General features: G+C 45.6%; 1 protein-coding gene and 1 long non-coding RNA gene across 3 annotated transcripts in view; one reads left to right on the forward strand and one right to left on the reverse strand.

Annotated features, from left to right (window-relative positions):
- The window catches only part of fbxw5 (F-box and WD repeat domain containing 5), a 185,912-nt gene that overhangs the window by 151,683 nt on the left and 9,464 nt on the right, over window positions 1-24,765 (forward strand). For both annotated transcript variants that reach the window (XM_060841241.1, XM_060841242.1), the window contains exon 5: window positions 4,638-4,786. In XM_060841241.1, the coding sequence (XP_060697224.1) occupies window positions 4,638-4,786 (149 nt within the window). The remainder of the gene's footprint in view (window positions 1-4,637; window positions 4,787-24,765) is intronic.
- LOC132826003 (uncharacterized) lies at window positions 17,188-22,543 on the reverse strand. The gene is made up of 3 exons (XR_009645845.1): window positions 22,465-22,543; window positions 22,222-22,372; window positions 17,188-17,418 (listed from the first exon to the last, which is right to left on the reverse strand). It is a non-coding gene; the product is annotated as an uncharacterized LOC132826003 (long non-coding RNA).

A 24,765-nucleotide genomic window follows, 5' to 3' on the forward strand; every position in this document is an offset into this window, starting at 1 on the left:
AGAGTCTGACCATAATCTTCTTTGGATTTGGGTTTAGTGCTGGGGAACCGGAAAACTCCAAGTGTTAAACCCTGTTCAACATGAAGTGAGAGGGAGAAACTCAACAACTGCCAACAGTCAGACGAAAGTCAGTGTTAGGGATTCATTTAGACTGCAGCAGTTTAAGAAGGTAGCTCACCACTAACTTCTCCAGGTCACTCAGAGATGGACACTAAAAGAACAGATCAATCGAAGAAAAATATTAAATGGCATTTGAAAAAACATGAGGATTCAGTAATTATAGCTGTATGTATCAGCTTTGACTCAGTTCAGAAAACTGTCACTTTGGAGGTTGGGGGTTTAAGACTCACTCCAGACTTGAGCATAAAAATCACAATTGGCCTTCCTAATTTGGATCTTTATTTCAAGTTTAATGGATATTAAAGTCCTTTTTCTGCAATCCTTCAAAACTGAAGTCATCCAAGAAATGTTAAATGTGAAATAGAACATAGAACATACAACAATACAGCACAGAACAGGCCCTTCGGCCCACGATGTTGTGCCGAACATCTAACCTAGATTAAGCACCCATCCATGTACCTATCCAATTGCCGCTTAAAGGTCGCCAATGATTCTGACTCTGCCACTCCCACGGGCAGCGCATTCCATGCCCCCACCACTCTCTGGGTAAAGAACCCACCCCTGACATCTCCCCTATACCTTCCACCCTTCACCTTAAATTTATGTCCCCTTGTAACACTCTGTTGTACCCGGGGAAAAAGTTTCTGACTGTCTACTCTATCTATTCCTCTGATAATCTTATAAACCTCTATCAAGTCACCCCTCATCCTTCGCCGTTCCAACGAGAAAAGGCCGAGAACTCTCAACCTATCCTCGTATGACCTATTCTCCATTCCAGGCAACATCCTGGTAAATCTTCTCTGCACCCTCTCCAAAGCTTCCACATCTTTCCTATAGTGAGGCGACCAGAACTGCACACAGTACTCCAAATGTGGCCTTACCAAGGTCCTATACAGCTGCAACATCACTTCACGACTCTTGAATTCAATCCCTCTGCTAATGAACGCTAATACACCACAGGCCTTCTTACAAGCTCTATCCACCTGAGTGGCAACTTTCAAAGATCTATGTACATAGACCCCAAGATCCCTCTGTTCCTCCACCTGACTAAGAACCCTACCGTTAACCCTGTATTCCGCATTCTTATTTGTTCTTCCAAAATGGACAACCTCACACTTGGCAGGGTTGAACTCCATCTGCCACTCCTCAGCCCAGCTCTGCATCATATCTAAGTCCCTTTGCAGCCAACAACAGCCCTCCTCACTGTCCACAACTCCACCAATCTTCGTATCATCTGCAAATTTACTGACCCACCCTTCGACTCGCTCATCCAAGTCATGAATAAAAATTACAAACAGCAGAGGATCCAGAACTGATCCCTGCGGAACTCCACTTGTAACTGGGCTCCAGGCTGAATATTTACCATCTACCACCACTCTCTGACTTCGACCGGTTAGCCAGTTTTCTATCCAATTGGCCAAATTTCCCTCTATCCCATGCCTCCTGACTTTCCGCATAAGCCTACCATGGGGAATCTTATCAAATGCCTTGCTAAAATCCATGTACACCACATCTACTGCTCTAACCTCATCCACATGCTTGGTCACCTCCTCAAAGAATTCAATAAGACTTGTAAGGCAAGACCTACCCTTCACAAATCCGTGCTGGCTGTCCCTAATCAAGCAGTGTCTTTCCAGATACTCATAAATCCTATCCCTCAGTACCCTTTCCATTACATTGCCTACCACAGAAGTAAGACTAACTGGCCTGTAGTTCCCGGGGTTATCCCTATTCCCTTTTTTGAACAGGGGCACAACATTCGCTACTCTCCAGTCCCCTGGTACCACCCCCGTTGACAGTGAAGACGAAAAGATCATTGCCAACGGTACTGCAATTTCCTCTCTTGCTTCCCACATAATCCTAGGATATATCCCGTCAGGCCCGGGGGACTTGTCTATCCTCAAGTTGCTCAAAATGTCCAACACATCTTCCTTCCTAACAAGTATCTCTTCTAGCTTACCAGTCCGTTTCACATTCTCCCCTTCAACAATATGGTCCCTCTCGTTCGTAAATACTGAAGAAAAGTACTCATTCAAGACCTCTCCTATCTCTTCCGACTCAATACACAATCTCCCACTACTGTCCTTGATGGGACCTACCCTCGTTCTCGTCATTCTCATGTTTCTCACATACGCATAAAATGCCTTGGGGTTATTCTTGATCCTATCCGCCAAGGATTTTTCATGCCCTCTCTTAGCTCTCCTAATCCCTTTCTTCAGGTCCCTTCTGGCTATCCTGTATCCCTCCACTGCCCTGTCCGAACCCTGTTTCCTCAACCTTATGTAAGCCTCCTTCTTCCTCTTTACTAGACATTCAACCTCCCTCATCAACCAAGGCTCCCTCACACGACCATTTCTTTCCTGCCTGATAGGTACATACATATCAAGGACACGTCGTATCTGCTCCTTGAAAAGGTTCCACATTTCCACCACATCCTTCCCTGACAGCCTATGCTCACAACTTATGCTCCTCAAATCCTGTCTTACAGCATCGTAATTTTCCTTCCCCCAATTGTAAAATCTACCCTGTTGTGCGCACCTATCTCTCTCCATAACCAAGGTGAAAGTCACAGAATTGTGGTCACCATCACCAAAATGTTCACCCACTAACAAGCCCATCACTTGTCCCGGCTCATTACCGAGTACCAAATCCAATATGGCCTCCCCTCTGGTTGGACAGTCTACATACTGAGTTAGAAAAGCTTCCTGGACACACTGCACAAACACCGCCCCATCCAATCTACTTGATCTAAAGAGCTTCCAATCAATATTTGGGAAGTTGAAGTCGCCCATGACTACGACCCTGTGACTTCTGCACCTTTCCAAAATCTGTTTCCCAATCTGTTTCTCCACATCTCTGCTGCTATTGGGGGGCCTATAGTAAACACCCAACAAGGTGACTGCACCTTTCCTATTTCTGACTTCAGCCCATACTACCTCCAAAGGCAGATCCCCCTCAAACTTCCTTTCTGCAGCCATTATACCATTTCTAATTAGCAATGCCACCCCCCCTCCTTTTTTACCACCCTCCCTAATCTTACTGAAACATCTGTAACCAGGAACCTCCAACAACCATTCCTGTCCCTCATCTATCCACGTTTCCGTGATGGCCACAACATCGTTGTCCCAGATACCGATCCACGCCTTAAGTTTACCCACCTTATTTCTGATACTCCTTGCGTTGAAGTATACGCACTTGAGTCCATCTCTGTGTCCGCAAGTATTCCCTGTCAGTGCTACCTTCTCCACAGCCTCCCTACATTCTTGGACATCCTGACAAACAGCTAGCTTACTTGCTGGACTACAAGTCCGGATCCCATCCCCCTGCCAAATTAGTTTAAACCCCCCCCGAAGAGTGCTAGCAAACCTACCCCCCAGGATATTGGTGCCCTTCTGGTTCAGGTGCAACCCGTCCTGTTTGTACAGGTCCCACCTTCTCCAGAATGCAGTCCAATTGTCCAAATACCTGAAGCCCTCCCTCCTACACCATCCTTGCAGCCACGTGTTCAACTGCACTCTCTCCCTATTCCTTGCCTCACTGTCACGTGGCACCGGCAACAACCCAGAGATGACGACTCTGTCTGTCCTAGCTTTTAGCTTCCAGCCTAACTCCCTGATCTCTTGAATGACGTCCCCACCCCTCTTCCTACCTATGTCGTTGGTGCCAATGTGTACCACGACTTCTGGCTGCACACCCTCCCCCTTAAGGATTCTGAAGACACGGTCCGAGACATCACGGACCTGGCACCCGGGAGGCAACAAACCATCCGAGAGTCTCGCCCATGTCCACAGAACCGCCTGTCTGTCCCTCTAACTAGAGAGTCTCCTATAACTAGCGCTCTCCTCCTCTCCCCCTTTCCCTTCTGAGTCTCAGAGCCAGACCTCACGCCACAGACCCCGTCACTGCAGCTTACACCTGCAAGGCTGTCCCCCCCAACAGTTTCCAAAGCTGTATACTTATTGTTTAGGGGAACGACCACAGGGGAACCCCGCACTGCCTGCTTCTTCCCCTTCCCACCTCTAACTGTTACCCAGTTCCCTCTGTTCTCTGGCGTAACTATGTCCCTGTAGTTTCTATCAATCAGCCTCTCGAATAATCCTCAGTTCATCCAACTCCAGTTCCAGTTCCCTAACTCGTTAAATATCAATAAATATTTAAATAACTTTATAAATCAATCACTTACCTTCCCGACCAGCTCTGCGCTCCAACCTCACTTCCGCCCAGCTCGCGCTGCTCTCTGCAGTGAAAACTTCTGAAATATATTGCAGAAGTTTCTGAAAGTTATTCAAAGTTTGCAGCTGGAATGCATTGCCTCAAATGAAGGAGATTCAGGAATAATCTTTGTAACGTAGCTGGAAAAATGTTTGAAAAGGAAACATTTGTAGAGAAAAAGGGAAAAACATTTGTGAGAAGTTAGGGAATGAAACAGCCCTTTCCCTGTGTCTTCCTTGTTGTGACATTGTTTGAGTCTGTAAGCAATATTAATTTCACCTGCTCTGGGTAATCTCTCCTTTCAGATGACTTCACCTTGCTGTCCAGAGTGAGGAATAAACCCTATGATGTCTTTGGTTGTTGGTTAAATGAAACACATCTGATCTCTGGGAATCTACACTGGATTGGGAATATGACGTCCTGCTCAGTGTTGTGGTTAAACAAGGCCTACCAAGTAAGTACACATTAGCACTTTGCCACCGTCATCCTTTTAAACCTAACCTGCTTTCAAATTGAAGCCAGTACGTTGACAGGAGTAGTATATTACTGTGTCTCTCAGATGCCAAATGTAGGAATTCAGAGTGTGCAAATGAGCGTGACAGAGACTTAACAAGTCTCTGTGTGCGGCACGGTGGCACAGTGGTTAGCACTGCTGCCTCACAGCGCCTGTAAACCCGGGTTCAATTCCCGACTCAGGCGACTGACTGTGTGGAGTTTGCACGTTCTCCCCGTGTCTGCGTGGGTTTCCTCCGGGTGCTCCGGTTTCCTCCCACAGTCGCAAAGATGTGTGGGTCAGGTGAATTGGCCAAGCTAAATTGCCCGTAGTGTTAGGTAAGGGGTAAATGTAGGGGTATGGGTGGGTTGCACTTCGGCGTGTCGGTGTGGACTTGTTGGGCCGAAGGGCCTGTTTCCACACTGTAAGTCTAATCTAATCTAAAAAAAAAGTGACTGTGTCAGAGAGAGCATTGGGCTTTGCAGAGCCTGACAGGGAGACACAGAAAGCATGGAAGCGGTGAGTATCATCGAGATCTCAAGTGAGAATGGTCGGGGAAGCAAATTTAATAGAGAGCTTTAGAGAGAGGGAAAGTATGATAGAATAAGCAAGTATTCTACAGAGTATTGCTGGAAAAACACACATCCAGTCAAAGCTTTCTATCTTGTACTAATCAAGACAATTCACAAGATACACAAGGAATAGGGAACACCATTTCCGTAGTGTATGACAAGCTGCTGCTGTTGGTGTACATGAGTGAATGGACTTGAGTTTGTGTACATGAGTGAGTGCGTGGGGTTGCAAGCAACTGGATGTATGTGACAGCGTGTGTATGTGCAGGTGATTGTATATTTGAGTATGTGCATTTGTGAGCAACTATGTATATCAGCCACTGCATGTATGTGTGAGAAAGTAAATATATAAAACAAAAAAGAGTGACTAAAGTGGTCTTTTAGTGGATGAGAAAGGGCATTTAGTTACAGGATGTGATGAAATGGCCGAGGCATTGAGCAGGTATTTTGTATCTGTCTTCACAGTGGAGGACACGAAGAACATGCTCTCAGTGCATAACAGCATTCCCTCTCTCTTTAGAAGGATGGTAATGTTGTGAAGTTGAAGGTGTATACCGTACCTTTAAGTGAGGGGTCTGTAACTGACATAATCCCCAGCTGTAACTCGATCAGATTTCATCAAGGCTGAGCATTATCTCCTTGTTTTTACATTCTGTGCCTCTCTCAGTAAGACCATCTGCACTTTCAACAGCCTTTTCAATCTGTCCTGCCCCATTTAAAACTCAACATGCCCAGGTTTCTTTGATTCTATATCTTTAGAATTGTATGTTTCATATTGCGTCTCCTTATGCTTTCCGTCAAATTATTTCTGCTTCAATGCATTAAGTTTCATCCGCTAAATGCCCAGTTCACCAGCCTGTTTCACAGAAATTTATTGCCATCCTTCTCATTGATTATAATATTTCCAAGATTTGTAATATCTGCAAACTTTGAATTTTCTCTCTCGATACTTAATTCCAAATCGTTGAGCTGTGGAAGACACCTCCATACTGTGTGAAAAACAACTATTCAAGAATTTTGGGCGGCACGGTGGCACAGTGGTTAGCACTGCTGCCTCACAGCGCCTGAGACCCGGGTTCAATTCCCGACTCAGGCGACTGACTCTGTGGAGTTTGCACGTTCTCCCTGTGTCTGCGTGGGTTTCCTCCGGGTGCTCCGGTTTCCTCCCACAGTCCAAAGATGTGCGGGTCAGGTGAATTGGCCATGCTAAATTGCCCGTAGTGTTAGGTAAGGGGTAAATGTAAGGGTATGGGTGGGTTTCGCTTCGGCGGGTCGGTGTGGACTTGTTGGGCCGAAGGGCCTGTTTCCACACTGTAAATCTAATCTAAAAAAAAAGTCTCACTACTTTGGTGTGGATACAATTTTGGATAGGAGATATACTTTAAACTCACAACTTGAATTTTACTTGACTTTATCAAAGTGTCATTTTCACACATTTCCATTTTGTGCCTTATTTACTCATTCACATGATAAGGGTGTTGCTGGCTGGGTTGCCCATGCTGATTACCCCTGAAAAGGTGAGAATGAGTTGTCTTCCAGAACTGCCACAGTTCATTGAGGGTGCTGCTGATCAGTGAGGGAGGAGAATTCTGGGAGGACTTGGCTCAGTCACTCAACCAAGGAGGGGAGTGCAGAGGAACTGGTGTTAGCGGTGCAAGGGCATCTAATAGGGCACTGCTGAGAAGCCACTGAGGAGGTTTCTAAGAGGAGTCCTCGGCCACCTCTGGGGCAAGTGAAAGGGAGGCAAGCTCTAGTGAAGTGGCCATTTTGAGAAGGGCTCCTTTGTTGTTGAAATGCTGATAGAGGTTAAAGTGTGGGCTTTGGTGAAGAGGGCGATCAGCAATGAGGTAACGTAAGATTTCATTCTTTGTCTAATTGTGGAGGGTCAGAGATGGCAGTTAGGAAGTTGTATACTCCTGCCAGATGTGGGAGATAGAGACCAGTCTAGTGTCTCTGACAACTATGTCTGCAGCAAGTGGGACCAGCTACAGCTCCTCACAGACCATGTGGTTTGGTTGGTTGGTAGATTGATTGAGACTTTTTTTGTCCTAATTCCTGTTTGTAGTGGCAGAGTGAGACAATATTTTCCTTTTCCTTTTACCAACAATGCAGGGGTGTTTAAATGGCTATTCTTAAAGCTGTGAAGCCCACAGCACACTAGTCCACGCAATAGAACATCAGGCCATTAACACACACAGATTAGCATTGCAGGTAGTTTGTAACCCCTGCTTTGTATAGTCCTGGAAAGCCAAACCAGAAAAACTCTGCAGGGGTGACTTGCAGAGGGGGTAGGTAGTCACTTCCTTCGTTCTCTCTTCCTTTTATTCTCTCTAAGGTTTTTTCCAACAATCTATAGGTACAGCATTCTACAAATTCAAACAGGATTTCTCCAAACAGTGACTAAATTTACATCTGCAGTCATTTTTCAGATGTGGCACATCACTTTTCAAAAGCACATTGTGGAATTAAAAGTTAATGAGTTGATGGTATTTCGGGGTTCAGATCAGTCACGAGTATCATTGAACCATAGAAATGATAGAGCATGAAGGGGCCTATCCAGCCTATCTTGTCCATGCTGACCCACAGACACCCAGATGTCTTTTCCAATTTCCTCCCAGTCCTCCCTCGACATCATAGTGAATAATCCACCAAGCCCCGGCAACTTTCCACTCTCAAGGATTCTAATTCCTGCAACACTTCTTCCCTCATCATGATTATTTTGTCCAATATTTTACACTGTTCCTCTTGCATTACTATATCTCCATCATCTCTTTCCTTTGTGAATCCAGAGACAAAAAATTAATCTAAAATTCTTCCCATATCTCTGTATCTTCACACACGTTCCTTTCTTCATCTCTGATAGGTGCCACTCTTTCCTGAACTCTCCTCTTGTTCTTTAGCAAGATAAAGGAAAACCCAAAGATGTTTTACCAGTAGATAAGGAAATCAAAAACAGGGAAAAAAAATATATTTCTTTTCCCACTTGATCCCTGCACTTTCTGCACTCCTCTAGGTTAACTGCAGTGTTATGTGTGACTAGCATACACTTTCTTTTTCTGTTTTACCTTCCCCTGCATTTCTCTAGACATCTAGATTTGACGGTCCCATTTTATGTCTGCAGGGGAGATGTCTGCTTTGTACCAAGGATCTCACTGTGTAGTGCCTCCCAGTGGTTTACCATTGCCTTATCCTTCAGCAATCTGTCAGTCCACTTGTCTCACACTGTTTGAAAAAGATCAGTTCAACTTTTGGGCAACTTTAGAACTGACCTTCCTCTCAGCCAACACCCTTCTCATCTACCCCCTGCCAACCTGGTAATGTCACGAGACCAGTAATCCCGAAACCCAGCAGACATGGGTTTGACCGTGAAAGGTGGTGAAATTTGAATTCGATAAATAAAATCTGGAATTAAATAAAACTAGCTAAATAATAACAATGAACACATCTGGCTCACTGATGTTTCCTTCTGTATTTAGGGAACGTGAGTGAACCAGATGAATTACATTGTCATCATCTGGCTAGTTTTTACTTAATTCCAATTTTTTTTTATTACAAGAATCTTTAGGAAAGGAAAATGCTGCCCTAGCCTCATCTGGCTTACACATGACTCCAGACCCACAGAAATATACTAACTCTTTACTGCCCTCTGGACAATTAATCTTGGCCTCATCAGCAATACCCACATTCCATTAACAAATAAATAAAACCTGCCCAGCCGCCACCTCACTCCTTCACTAACATTACACTGGACTTAAACTATCTAGTTGTCAGTGAGTGTCATAAAAAGGGGATCGATCCTGCCTGCACCAACAGCACTGCGCTGTGGTTGAATTCCCTGAGGCCATTGACGTACTCTGCATTTCTAGGAAAGCTGGGCTGAGGAGAATCAGTAAATGTGCAGCAGGGACAAGACAGGACAAGCTTCAAGCAGACTAGATCTGAGCATATTTGTCACTGTTTGGAAGCTCCAGGCCACAGTGAACAAACTGACACACAAATCTGCTAATATCACACTGCAATCTGTTTATAATCTGAGGAATGTGTACATGTAGGTTTGAGGAATTGTGCGCTTATCTTCAAATGTGAATGTTTCCTTGTGAGTTTCTGTGCCACAAGTACATGCATGTGTACCTGTACATTCCTTTGCACTGCATGTTTCTGCACTGTTTTCAGTTTCTGTTCTTTTACACTGTCTATGATCATTTGTTAATCTTGTTTTCATCTCTCCTTTTCTTCTCTCAATCTTCCTGAAAATGCTTTTACATGTTTGTCTTGTGATTCTCACTCCTGTCCAGACTGGCTCTGTATTTATTCTCTATCCACTGATCTCCTTTGGACCTATCAGTTTGTTAACGAGAGCTGTGCTGCAGCCCACTTACTCACAGTCACTGAGAAACCCTGCAGTGCTGTATTCTGTTGGGTAACTCAGTGTGTTTGATTTCACCTTCCTCACAGTTCTTATGATCTGAATGGCTTGGAATAATGTTCTGTACAGTTGCAGCAGTGTGTTTGTGTAATCTCAGGCAACCAGGAATATAAACTACAGCCACTAGAGGGAGGTGTCTACTCCAGTCTCTGGGATCAGTGCATTGTAACCATGGGCTGGTGGAAGTCTCACTGTCGATGCAGTCAAACTGATGATAACTCAGGAACTGGGGTATAGATCACTTGCTCTCCAAACAGGACTCTGCAGTACTGGAGGAGACAGATATAACACTGGGGCCTAAGGGTGATATTAGTTTAGATTCTTTCCAGTGTGGAAACAAGTCATTTGGCCCAACATGTCCACACTGACCCTCCAGAGAGTAACCCACCCATATTTCTCTCTGACTAATGCACCTAACGCTATGGGCAATTTAGCATGGCCAATTCACCTGACTTGCTCATCTTTGGATTATGGGAGGAAACCAGAGCACCCGGAGGAAACCCACGCAGACACAGGGAGAAGGTGCAAACTCCACACAGTCACCTGAGGCTGGAATCGAACCTGGATCCCTGGCGCTATGAGGCAGCAGTGCTAACCACTGAGCCACCATGCTGCCCCACGGACAGATCTGTTGCAGCATAACACCAGGGTACAGTATTGGGAGACAGATTTGTCACTGTATAACACTGGGATGCATTACTAGGGGGCAGAGGTCTGTCACTTTATAACACTGGATTATAATACTGGTGGGGCAACTCTGTCACTATAACAATGGGGACAGTATTTGTGGGGATAATCTGTCTCTGGGTTACACTGGAGTACATTACTGGTTGTGACAAGTCTGTTACTGTGAAACATTGGGGTACAGTACTAATGGAGATTAGTCTGTCGTATTAGTCTGTCAACCGTGTTAGGGAACTGGAGCTGGATGAACTTCGGATCATTCGGGAGGCAGAGGGAGTTATTGAAAGGAGTTACAGGGAGGTAGTCACTCCTAAGGTACAAGAAAAAGGTAGATGGGTTACAGTCAGGGCACGGAAAGGGAACCGGCAGGCTGTGCAGGGATCCCCTGTGGCCATTCCCCTCAACAACTAGTATACCATCTTGGATACTGTTAGGGGGGAGGGGTACTTATCAGAGGAAAGCAGTGGGGTACAGGGCTCTGGCACAGAATCTGTCCCTGCTGCTCAGAAGGGAAGGGGGAAGAGGAGCAGAACAGTAGTTATTGGGGAATCCATAGTTAGGGGGACAGATAGGAGGCTCTGTGGGGACAAGAGAGACTCACGGTTGGTGTGTTGCCTCCCAGGTGCCAGAGTTCGTGATGTCTCAGATTGTGTTTTTGGGATCTTGCAGGGGAGGGGGAGCAGCCCCAAGTCATGGTCCACATAGGCACCAACGACATAGGTAGGAAGAGAGATGGGGATTTAAGGCAGAAATTCAGGGAGCTAGGATGGAAGCTTAGAGCTAGGACGAACAGAGTTGTTGTCTCTGGTTTGTTGCCCGTGCCATGTGCTAGTGAGGCAAGGAATAGGGAGAGAGGGGAGCTGAACACATAGCTACAGGGATGGTGCAGGAGGGAAGGTTTTGGATTCTTGGATAATTGGGGCTCTTTCTGGGGTAGGTGGGACCTCTACAAGCAGGATGGTCTTCATCTGAACCGGAGGGGTACTAATATCCAGGGGTGGGTGGGGGGATTCGCTAAGGCTATTGGGGTGGGTTTAAACTAATCCAGCAGGGGGGGGGGATGGGAACCAAAACTGTAGTTTGAGTATAGAAAAGGTTGAGAGTAGGGAGGGCCGAAATCAAGTTTCACGGACAAAGATGGCACTGGCAAGCAAGAAGTTGGTTTGAAGTGTGTCTACTTTAACGCCAGGAGCATCCGGAATAAGGTGGGTGAACTTGCAGCATGGGTTGGTACCTGGGACTTCGATGTTGTGGCCATTTCGGAGACATGGATAGAGCAGGGACAGGAACGGTTGTTGCAGGTTTCAGGATTTAGATGTTTCAGTAAGAACAGAGAAGATGGTAAAAGAGGGGGAGGTGTGGCATTGTTGGTCAAGGACAGTATTACAGTTGCAGAAAGGATGTTTGGAGACTCATCAACTGAGGTAGTATAGGCTGAGGTTAGAAACAGGAAAGGAGAGGTCACCCTGTTGGGAGTTTTCTGTAGGCCTCCGAATACTTCCAGAGATGTAGAGGAAAGGATAGCAAAGATGATTCTCGATTGGAGTGAGAGAGACAGGGTGGTTGTCATGGGGGACTTCAACTTAACCAAATATTGACTGGGAACACTACAGTACGAATACTATAGATGGGTCAGTTTTTGTCCAGTGTGCAGGAGGGCTTCCTGACACAGTACGTAGACAGGCCAACAAGGGGCGAGGCCACATTAGATTTGGTACTGGGTAATGAGCCCGGCCAGGTGTTAGACTTGGAAGTAGGTGAGCACTTTGGTGATAGCGATCACAATTCTGTTATGTTTACTTTAGTGATAGAAAGGGATAGGTGTATACCACTGGGCAAGAGTTACAGCTGGGGGAAAGGCAATTACGATGCGATTAGGCAAGATTTAGGAAGCATAGGATGGGGAAGGAAACTGCAGGGGATGGGCACATTAGAAATGTGGAGCTTATTCAAGGAAAAGCTCCTGTGTGACCTAGATAAGTATGTACCTGTCAGGCAGGGAAGAGGCTGTAGAGAGCGGGAGCCGTGGTTTACGAAGGAAGTGAAATCTCTAGTCAAGAGGAAGAAGGAGGCTTATGTTAGGATGAGATGTGAAGGCTCAGTTAAAGCGCTTGAGGATTACAAGGGAGCCAGGAAAGACCTAAAGAGAGAGCTCAGAAGAGCCAGGAGGAGACATGAGAAGTTGTTGGCGGATAGGACCAGGGTAAACCCTAAGGCTTTCTATAGGTATTTAAGGAATAAAAGAATGATGACAGTAAGATTAGGGCCAATCAAGGATAGTAGTGGGAAGTTGTGGAGTCAGAGGAGATAGGGGAAGCACTTAATGAATATTTTTTGACAGTATTCACTCTAGAAAGTGACAATGTTGTCGAGGAGTATACTGAGATACAGGCTACTAGACTAGGTATGATTGAGGTTTACAAGGAAGAGGTATTAGAAATCCTGCAGAGTGTGAAAATAGATAAGTCCCCTGGGCAGGGTGGGATTTATCCTAGGATCCTCTGGGATGCCACGGAGGACATTGCCGAGCCTTTGGCATTGATCTTTAAATCGTCATTGTCAACAGGAATAGTGCCAGAAGACTGGAGGATAGCAAATGTAGTTTCCCTGTTCAAGAAGGGGAGTAGAGACAACCCTGGTAATTATAGACCAGTGAGCCTTACTTTGGTGGTGGGTAAAGTGTTGGTAAAGGTTATAAGAGATGGGATTTATATTCATCTAGAAAAGAAAATTTGATTAGGTATAGTCAGCACGGTTTTGTGAAGGGTGGGTCATGCCAAACAAACCTTATTGAGTTATTTGAGAAGGTGACCAAACAGATAGATGAGAGTAAACCAGTTGATGTGGTGTATATGGATTTCAGCAAGGCGTTTGATAAGGTTCCCCACAGTAAGCTATTGTACAAAATGTGGGAGATTGGGATTGTGGGAGATATAGCAGTTTGGATCAGTAATTGGCTTGCTGAAAGAAGACAGAAGATGGTGGTTGATGGGAAATATTCATCCTGGAGTCCAGTTACTAGTGGTGTACCGCAAGGGTCCACTGTTGTTCGTCATTTTTATGAACGACCTGAATGAGGGCGTAGAAGGGTGGGTTAGTAAATTTGCAGACGACACGAAGATCAGTGGAGTTGTGAATAGTGACGAAGGAAGTTGTAGGTTACAGAGAGACATAGATAAGCTGAAGAGCCGGGCTGAGAGCTGGCAAATGGAGTTTAATGCAGACAAGTGTGAGGTGATTCACTTTGCATTCTAGTTATTCTGACCAAAGTACTGGGCTAATGGTAAGATTCTTGGTAGTGTAGATGAGCAGAGAGATCTAATGGGCGGCACGGTGGCACAGTGGTTAGCACTGCTGTCTCACAGCGCCTGAGACCCGGGTTCAATTCCCGACTCAGGCGACTGACTGTGTGGAGTTTGCACGTTCTCCCCGTGTCTGCGTGGGTTTCCTCCGGGTGCTCCGGTTTCCTCCCACAGTCCAAAGATGTGCGGGTCAGGTGAATTGGCCATGCTAAATTGCCCGTAGTGTTAGGTAAGAGGTAAATGTAGGGGTATGGGTGGGTTGCGCTTCGGCGGGTCGGTGTGGACTTGTTGGGCCGAAGGGCCTGTTTCCACACTGTAAGTAATCTAATCTAAAAGGTGTCCAGGTACACAGCACCTTGAAAGTTGCCACCCAGGTTGGCAGGGTTGTTAAGAAGGCATACAGTGTTTTAGCTTTTATTAATAGAAGGATTGAGTTCCGAAACCACGAGGTTATGCTACAGCTGTACAAAACTCTGGGGCGGACGCACTTGGAGTATTGTGTACAGTTCTGGTCACCAAGAAGAATGTGGAAGCTTTGGAAAGGGTGCAGAGGAGACTTACTAGGATGTTGCCTGGTATGGAGGGAAGGTCTTAGAAGGAAAGGCTGAGGGAGCTGAGGCTGTTTTCGTAAGAGAGAAGAAGGTGGTGAGGTGACTTATATGTCTCAATTAAGATAATCAGAGAGTTAGATAGGGTGGACAGTGAGAGGTTTTTTCGGGGGATGGCGATGGCTAGTATGAGTGGACATAATTTTAAATTGAGGGGTGATAGATATAGGACAGATGTCAGAGGTAGTTTCTTTACTCAGAGAGTAGTAAGGGTATGGAATGCTTTGCCTGCAATGGCAGTAGCTTCACCAAGTTTAAGTACATTTAAGTTGTCAAGAATAGTAGGGGTGTGGAACACATGGCTTGCACAGTAGCAGACTTGCTAACTTTAAGAACATTTAAATAGTCATTGGATAAAGATATGGATGAAAATCAAACAATGTAGGTTAGATAGGCTTCAGATCGGTTCCACGGGTCAGTGCAACATTGAGGGCCTGTACTGCACTGTAACGGTCTATGTTCTATTAAACTTGCTAACCATACAGTATTAGTGGAGACAGGTCTGTCTCTATAACACTGCGGTACAGTACTGGGTTGGGACCTGTCTCTCTATGACACTGGGTAACAGTACAGATGTGGGCAGTACTTAATGTCGTTTCAACCAGGTTCCTGTTGTTAGAAACAAAATTCAATAAAATTTAGACGAGACCACCAAAGCTGGAAACAAGACAATTTATTCTACGATCTTGCAAGAAAGGACCCCAATTGCAGAGAGCAATTGAAGTTATGATTATTCAAACTACTTCACAGTTATACTTTTGAGCTGCGTGAGGTCACCTCTCCCAACTCCTGCATTACCCAATCTCTCTCAACATTTTGCCTCTGCCCATCTGTGCTCCACGCCCATTGCCCCCTTCCCCAGGTTGGCAACCTTCCTCTCTGTAAGTGCTGACACACTCATTATTTTGTCGACAGTACATCAAGATCTGGTTTAATATTTTATATCAATTCTGCTAGTACATTCCATCCTCGGACATTTCATTAACTTGTATCATTTTGTACAGCCTAAGCATTTTGGTTATCTCAGCTTTTTGTTGAAAACATAATTTTTAAAAAGAACTTATTTGCGATAATAATTGCACAACAGAGTTAGTATTTAATTAACCACAATTATACACTGAAAAGTAGGGATACTCTTCCCTAAATACCTGCAGAGTTAATAGTTCTCTTGTTGTACCCCTTTTCTGTATGCTTTTGCTATATCTGGGGAAATATATTTTCCCCATTTCTAACAACTCCCCCATTTCTTCTCTTTTACCATTTGTTGTTTTTGCAATTTTATTTTCTGCCTTCTTTTCACTCTACGGTGCAGAGGTTCACAATCTTGCCATTTCTATCCCTCTAAGTCTGTCTTTTTCAAACTCCAGGAGTAATCTGCTACTCTCTCTTTCTTGCGCTTGTATTGTAGTCCTCCCAAAGACATTACCAGCTTAGTCATTATCCATTTTAACACATTGAATCCTATCAGTAAACCTACAATTATTAATAATACATGTATGCCTAAATTAGCTAACCATTTTCCCCAACCGGTCAGTCTCCAGTCACCCCATCCCCATCTTTCATCTTTTCGGAGTTCATCTGCAATTTCTCTTATATTGCTTATCTTTTCTCTACTATTTCTGCCTTATCTTTCACTATTGAAGAGGTGTCTGGGATGAAGGTGTAGCATTCCTTACCAATCAGAGCACAGGTTCCCCCTTTTTCAGCCAAGAGATAGTCTAAAGCCATTCGATGCTGTAAAGCTGTTAGACGTGTTGCTATCATTTCGGTGGTTATGGCTGGTATCTGGGATTGAGTTTCTCCCATTGTGCCGGTGGTATCATGAATTAAATTTTCAAGGGCAGCTGCCTGTTTCTGTGTTACCACCCCTGCCGTTGTAGTGCTGTAGTTTGGGAGTAGTGTCCACAGCAGACGGACTCCTTCAGGGACCTCTCGGGTCTTACGTCTTTCCCCCCCCACCTCCTTTCTTAGGTTGGGCTGATGTTTTTCTATTCGGAGGTGAGGGACTATATAAGCGAGGTAACAGCAACCACTCTAGCCTTTCTTGTTTGAAGGCAATGCTTCATCAATTTCATTACATGCATTTATTTCCACACATTCGGTCACACAAATGTATTTTTCCCCGGGTAAATGGATAGGCCTTCAGACCACATACCCAATATGTCCCGTTCAATACTTGGGGAGTGTTCATGGCAGTGGCTTGGTTGGTATCATCTTGGATACAAGATGATTTTCCTAATTGGAAAGGTGCGGCGTCATTCCGATTACAGAAACAGGTGGGGAAATTCTAAGGTTATAGATAACACCCTGGATTTTCAGGGCTGGCCTTGGGAACCATCCCGCAAAGTTATATTTGCTCTTTTCAGATTCCCACTTTGTATTATTTAAGCCCGAGTCAAACTGTTGTATATCATACGTTTCTGATTTGGTGAGCAGTATTACCGAGGTGGGGATCCCAGATTCGCCATGGTGTGGGACCTCTGCACAGACCCAACAGTTGGCAAGTCCCTCTTGTTTGGCATAATTTTGGCATAGTGTATTGAAGTGATTTTTCCCGCTTCCTTGAACAGTTAGTACTACTAACGTCATAATACTATAGCAGTACCCACCCATCTCTGAACCCTGCCTCTCACCCTATCTTAATCTTTAGCCAGGGAGAGGTGAGTCCATGCAACCCTTACAATCAATACAATATATATCATCAAACATTAAAAGAGTCTTTTATCTTAGTTCATTCCCTCTTTCTCAGCTTAACTTTCGGAGGGTTGTCTGTAGGATGAGTGTGCCACTCCGCCAGTGGGGTGTTCACAGGACCTTTGACGTGAATGTGATGACTCCACCATTTCTCAGCAGTTCGGACGGCTGTCTCAGTAGTCAGGAGGGTTAGGAATGGTCCCTCCCAGCTCGGGTGTAGTTTGGTATCTTTCCAGGTCTTGATCAGGACCCAATCACCCGGTTGTCAAACTCAAGTGGAGGTGTCTGGGTCAACAGACCCTTCTTCCTAAGGACAGATAAGGAAGAGCCGAGTGCCACAATATAGTTCTTTAAAAACTTATCATTGAACTTTACAGTTGGTAATTCCCCTCTTCCACCCAAGAAAGGTAATCCAAACATCATCTTATAAGGAAAGAGGCTTATATCACGTCTAGGAACAGTCCTAATGCGTAGCAATGCGATAGGTAAACGTTTTGTCCATGGTAATCGAGTCTCTAGGACTAGCTTAGATAATTGCTTCTTAAAGATTTGATTCATTCGTTCCACCCGCCCAGAGGAGGGTGAGTGCCAAGGGGTGTGGAATTCCTGCCATTACTTCTTGTAGAATCTTGGAAGTAAAGTGGCTACCTTGGGCTGAATCTATACTTTCCACGATTCCATATCGTGGGATGATATGTTCAAAGAGGGTTTTCACCACTCCTTTTGAGGTGGCTAATGACATTGGGAAAGCTTCCACCACCCAGTTAAGTGGTCTACTAAGACCAGCAGGTACTTCTGTTTTCCCACTGGGGGTAGTTGGGTGTAATCCACCTGTATACTTTGGAAGGGTCTCACTCCTGGGTTCCTTCCTCCTTTGAGCCCTTCCCTTATTATTTTATACATTGTTAGAATCAGTGGAAATTGTCCCATCCTGATTCTCTAAGTGTTTTAAAGCTTGATTTAATGCGTACAATTCATAGGTCTGGGCTGACCATGTGTTCGGCAGCCGGTCTGCCTCCACTGTTTGGTTTTTGTTACCGCCTACTACTGCATGTCCATTGTGTCTTTTTCCTTCCACTACTGTCAATGACCCATCGATAATCAATCTATCCCCGTCATGTGAAGGTAGATCTCTCAGGTCCTGTCTAATTTTGGCTTGATACTCTATGATATAGAACATAGAACAGTACAGTACAAAACAGGCCCTTCAGCCCACGATGTTGTGCCGACCACTGATCCTCATGTATGCACCCTCACATTTCTGTGACCATATGCATGTCCAGGAGTCTCTTAAATGTCCCCAATAACCCTGCCTCCACAACTGCTGCTGGCAATGCATTCCATGCTCTCACAACTCTGTGTAAAGAACCCGCCTCTGACATCCCCTCTATACTTTCCTCCAACCAGCTTAAAACTATGACCCCTCGTGTTAGTCATTTCTGCCCTGGGAAATAGTCTCTGGCTCTCTATGCCTCTCTATCTATGCCTCTCATCTTGTATACCTCAATTAGGTCCCCTCTCCTCCTCCTTTTCTCCAATGAAAAACGTCCAAGCTCAGTCAACCTCTCTTCATAAGATAAGCCCTCCAGTCCAGGCAGCATCCTGGTAAACCTTCTCTGTACTCTCTCCAAAGCATTCACATCTTTCTTATAATAGGGCGACCAGAACTGGACGCAGTATTCCAAGGGCGGTTTAACCAAAGTTTTATCGAACTACAACAAGATCTCACGACTCTTAAACTCAATCCCCCTGTTAATGAAAGTCAAAACACCATATGCTTTCTCAACAACCCTGTCCACTTAGGAATCCATTTTAAGGGATCTATGTACCTACACACCAAGATCCCTCTGTTCCTCCACACTGCCAAGAACCCTATCCTTAATCCTGTACTCAGCGCCACCTCTCAGCCCTCTCTGCATCCTGTCAATGTCCCACTGCAGCCTACAACAGCCCTCTATACTGTCAACGACACCTCCAACCTTTGTGTCATCTGCAAACTTGCTGACCCATCCTTCAATCCCCTCATCCAAGTCATTAATAAAAATTACAAACAATAGAGGCCCAAGGACAGAGCCCTGTGGAACACCACTCAGCACTGACTTCCAGGCAGAATATTTTCCTTCTTCTACCACTCGCTGTCTTCTGTTGGCCAGCCAGTTCTGTATCCAGACAGCTAAGTTCCCCTGTATCCCATTCCTCCTGACCTTCTGAATGAGCCTACCATGGGGAACCTTATCAAATGCCTTGCTGAAGTCCATATACACCACATCTACAGCTCGACCCTCATCAACATTTCTAGTCACATCCTCAAAGAACTCGATAAGGTTTGTGAGGCATGACCTTCCCCTCACAAAGCCGTGTTGACTGCATTGAATCAAGCCATGCTCTTCCAGATGATCATAAATCCTATTCCTCAGAATCCTTTCTAACACCTTGCCGACGACAGACGTGAGACTGACTGGTCTGTAATTACCGGGGATTTCCCTATTTCCTTTCTTGAAGAGAGGAATTACATTTGCCTCTCTCCAGTCCTCAGGTACGACTCCAGTGGAGAGCGAGGATGCAAAGATCTTCGCAAGTGGCGAAGCAATTGCATTTCTCATTTCCCAAAGCAGCCGAGGACAAATCTGGTCCGGGCCTGGCGACTTGTCAGTCTTAATGTTTGACAAAATTTTCAGCACATCAGCTTCCTCTATCTCTATCTATTCTAGCCTGTACAGCCCTCTAAGCTCTTCAAAGGTTTCATTCACTACAAAGTTTGTTTCTTTTGTAAAGACAGAAGCAAAAAACTCACTTAGGGCTTCCCCTACCTCCTCAGACTCCACACACAAGTTCCCTATGCTATCCCTGATCGGCCCTACTCTTTAACCATTCTCTTATTCCTCATATAGGTGTAAAATGCTTTTGTGTTCTCCCTAATCCATTCTGCCAAGCCTTTCTCGTGCCCCCTCCTGGCTCTCCTCAGACCATTTTTAAGCTCCTTCCTTGCCTGCCTGTAATCCTGTAGAGCTGAGCCTGACCCTAGCTTCCTCCACCTTATGTAAGCTATCTTCTTCCTTTTGACGAGAAGCTCCACTGCTCTTGTCATCCAAGGTGCCTTTATCTTACCACTTCTTGCCTGTCTCAGAGAGACATATTTATCATTACTTGCAACAATTGTTCCTTAAACAGTCTCCACATGTCTATAGTGCCTTTACCATGGAACAATTGCTCCCAATCCATGCTTCCTAACTCATGTCTAATCGCATCATAGTTTCCTCTTCCCCAATTAACTATCCTCTCACTTTGCCTAATCCTCTCCTTCTCCATAGCTATGTAGAATGTGAGGCAGTTGTGGTCACTATCACCAAAATGCTCTCCCACCACAAGATCTGACACTTGCCCCGGCTCGTTTCCGAGCACTAAGTCTAGAATGGCCTCTCCCCTCGTCGGCCTGTCAACGTACTGAGTTAGGAAACCCTCCTGAACACACCTTACAAAAACAGCTCCATTCAAATCTTCTGCTCGGAGGAGGTTCCATTCAATATTGGGGAAGTTAAAGTCACCCATTACAACAACCCTACTACGTCCACACTTTTCCAAAATCTGCTGACCTATGTTTTCTTCCATCTCCCTGCTGCTATTGGGGGGCCTGTAGTAAACCCCTACCGAGGTGACTGCTCCCTTGCTGTTCCTAATTTCCACCCATACTGACTCGGTAGGCAGATCTTCCTCGACAATGGAAGCTTCTGTAGCTGTGACACCCTCTCTGATTAGTAGTGCTACACCCCCTCCTCTTTTTCCCCCCTCCCTATTCTTTTTAAATACTCTAAACCCTCGAACATCCAGCAACCATTCCTGCCCCTGAGAAACCCATGTCCCTGTTATGGCCACAACATCATAGCACTAAGTTCGTCGCTTTTATTCCTGATACTCCTTGTGTTAAAGCAAACACACTTTAACTGATCCCTTGGTTCCTTGCCAGGAAAATCCTTCCACTAGCTGGTCTACCTCTTGCTATTGCCTCATCTGCGTCAACTCTCACCTCTGGTATACAGCTCAGGTTCCCACCCCCCCTGCCATACTAGTTTAAACCCTCTTGAACTACTCGAGCAAACCTTCCACCCAGGACATTGGTCCCCTTCCAGTTCAGGTGCAACCCGTCCTCCTTGTACAGGTCCCACCTTCCCCAGAAGGCATCCCAATTATCTACATATCTGAAGCCCTCCCTCCTACACCAGCTGTGCAGCCATGTGTTAAGCTGCACCCGCTCCCTGTTCCTCACCTCGCTATCTCGTGGCACCGGTAGTAAACTAGAGAACGCTACTCTGTTTGTCCTGCTTTGCAGCTTCCATCCTAACTCCCTGAAATCACTTTTTATATCTTCGCCCCTTTTCCTGGCTATATCATTAGCGCCAATATGTAACAAGATTTCTGGCTGTTCGCCCTCCCCTTTTAGAAACTTATACACCCGACCAGAGATGTCCCGGACCCTGGCACCAGGGGGGCAACATACCTTCCGGGAATCCCGATCCTGACCACAAAATCTCCTGTCGCTTCCCCTAACTATCGAGTCCCCTACCACGAGTACTTTTCTATTCTGCCCCCTTCCCTTCTTTGCCACAGTGTCAGGCTCAGTGCCAGAGAACTGACTGCGATGGCTTTCCTCTGGTAGGTCATCCCCCCCACAGTATCCAAAATGGTATACTTATTGCTGAGGGGAATGTCCACAGGGGATCTCTGCACTGTCTGTCTGTCCCCTCTCCTCCCCCTAACTGTAACCCATTTATCCTTGTCCTGAGCCTTAGGAGTGACCAACTCCCAGTAACTCCTCTCAATTACTCCCTCAGCCTCCCGAATGATCCGTAGTTCATCCAGCTCCAGCTCCAATTCCCTAATGCGGTTTTCAACGAGCTGGAGTTGGGTGCACTTCCCGCAGATGTAGCCAGCGGAGATGTGTGCCATGTCTCCCACCTGCCACACTCTGCAGGAGGAGCAAGCAACTGCCCTAGCATCCATACCCCACTTATCTGAACACCCACTCGGTACTAAAGTAGAAAGCTTAGTTCACGTTGCTATAAAATTAATAACAAACTTATATTCAATAGAGGAAGTTTAGAATGAACCTTACCTTATTAACTAGGTTAGAGGAGGAGGGCGGGTGGGAGACACTACAGTTGTAGAGTCTCAGGTTTAGCCGCCTTGCTGATATATGTGGTCACTGCTTTCCTTCCCGGCTGCCCCTCTGAGCCTCGTCACTTCCCACGCTGCTCCCGCTCCTTCTGTGAAAGGGAAAACACCGCTGTTTGCTACCGGTAAGTAATTTTAAAAAAAACTGCCTTACCTTAGCTGCAGTCTTCCGGGTTCGTCTTACCTCTGCTGCTGCTCGCTCTCAAAAAAACAGTCATGTTCTAATTCTCGTTTGTCTAGGTGTTCTCCCTTCCATAAGAAGGTAGCTGGGTTTAGACAGGTGTCTGTTGCTAACACCATGTCATCATCTTCCATCAGGATGGCCTCATCAACCATCTCCCTGCCTTTTGGTTTAACACAGTTCTGCCTTGATGGGGGGTATTTACTACTATAAGGCTGCTCCATCTGCTGTCTTTGCAGCTCCTAAATCTTTTAGTCCCTTTTCCCCCTTTGCAGTAAACAATGGTGCACCCCGAAGATCTGAAATTGTAGGTATTAGGGAATGTATCACTGCTCCTTGTGGATTCAGTGTCGCTTCTTTAGCTACCTCATTGACCTGTCGATTTCCTCTTACTTCCGGTTCATTCACCTTCGGATGTCCGTTTATATGAACTATCGCTATTTCTCTCGGGAGTAATAGGGATTCCAGCACTTGTTTTATCCATTCCTCATGTGTTAGTTCTTTTCCTCTGCTATTTATCAGTCCTCTTTCTTTCCAAATTTTTTTTTTCCGAAGGTATGTGCACTTCAAACGTATATTTGGAGTCTGTACATATTGTTCCTTTTTATTTTCTAAGGTTCTGAGAATTCTTTCTAGGGTATAGAGTTCACAAGTCCAGCCATGAGGCAGTCTTTCAGCCTCGATAACGCTTCCCTCTATCCCGTCTACTACAGCATATCCACTGTGCCTTTTACCCTCAATCATCCGGGAGGACCCATCGATAAACAACCGAGCTCCCGCATGCAACAGTACGTCTCTTAAGTTCATTCGCACTTTAGTCGGATATTCAGTAATATCAAGGCAGTCATGTTCTGGGATGCCAGGGGCTACCCCTCTCTCTCCGCCACAGAAATGCAGCTGGATTCAAGCAGCTGTCTGTGACTAACACAAGGCCATCCTGTTCTATTAGGATTATCTCATATTTCAATATCCGAGAGTCTGTGAGCCATTGTCCTGCATCCTGATTTAAGAAATCTTTGCCTTTTACTCCAGAAAGCTTAGACCTTTGTTAGTTAATTTAACACCGTTAGGTCTAAACCTTAGTGGATACGGGAGCAGCACGATCATCCCTAAAAACACTGTTTCCTCGCCTTCAGGTCCCACCTTTAGATTTATCAAGGGTTCCCAGTGGGTCTCAGGAAGAAGGAACCCGACTCCTCTATTCTTCATCGAACGTCATCAGTGAAACTGCCTTTCTCACTTCAAAGGCTTTCACAAAATTCTGAGAACTAGGTGCTGCCTCTTTAGTACCCAAAATGACCGTTTCTCGAAAGTCCCTCATTTCCTCTATCGTGTTCATCCACATCTGAGGCCTGGCAAGGGACCAAGGGCCAGGGAAGCAACTATAGAGAGAAATCACTGGGGTTAGAATACTGTCTGTGGTTCTGAAATGCATGTTTATGGGAGGGATATGATAGCACTGGAAAGGTCAAGAAGAGATTGACCAGGATGTTGTCTCAGCTGGAGAGTTTGAGTTGTGAAGAGAGTTTGATTACCCTATCTATGAAATATTTGAAGGTTTGAGGGGCAGACAGGAAGTTACCTTTCCCCTTGATAGAAGGCTGATTGACCAGGGAGGATATAATCAGGGCAGGGGGCACTCAGTTTAAAAGACATGTGAGGGAAAATGTTTTCACTCAGAAAGAACAGGGAATGTGGAACTCCCTGCCTGTAAATATGGTAGAGGCAGAAGCCCTCATAACTGTTGGTCAGAATTTAAATGCCAAGGCGCACAGGGCTATGGGCCAAGAGTTGGAAACACAGGTTTAGAATTGTCAGGGGGGTTGTTTTTGAACAGCATTGGTATGATGGGCTGAAAGGCCTTTTTCTATGCTTGACAATTTTGCCACAGAGAGTAAACTTTTCAGGTTGAGGCTTCCTAGTTGTGAACAGTCTGCATCACTGGCACCGTATTCTCCATCACCGACACCGTATTCTCCATCACCGGCTCTGTATTCTCCACCACTGGCTCCGTATTCTCCATCACTGGCACCGTATTCTCCATCACCGACTCCGTATTCTCCATCACCGGCTCCGTATTCTCCACCACCGACTCCGTATTCTCCAATACTGGCTCCGTATTCTCCACCACTGGCTCCGTATTCTCCATCACCGACTCCGTATTCTCCAATACTGGCTCCGTATTCTCCACCACTGGCTCCGTATTCTCCATCACTGGCACCGTATTCTCCATCACTGGCACCGTATTCTCCATCACTGACTCCGTATTCTCCATCACTGGCACCGTATTCTCCATCACTGGCA

Source organism: Hemiscyllium ocellatum, chromosome 21, assembly GCF_020745735.1.
Source record: "Hemiscyllium ocellatum isolate sHemOce1 chromosome 21, sHemOce1.pat.X.cur, whole genome shotgun sequence".
Lineage (NCBI taxonomy): Eukaryota > Metazoa > Chordata > Chondrichthyes > Orectolobiformes > Hemiscylliidae > Hemiscyllium > Hemiscyllium ocellatum.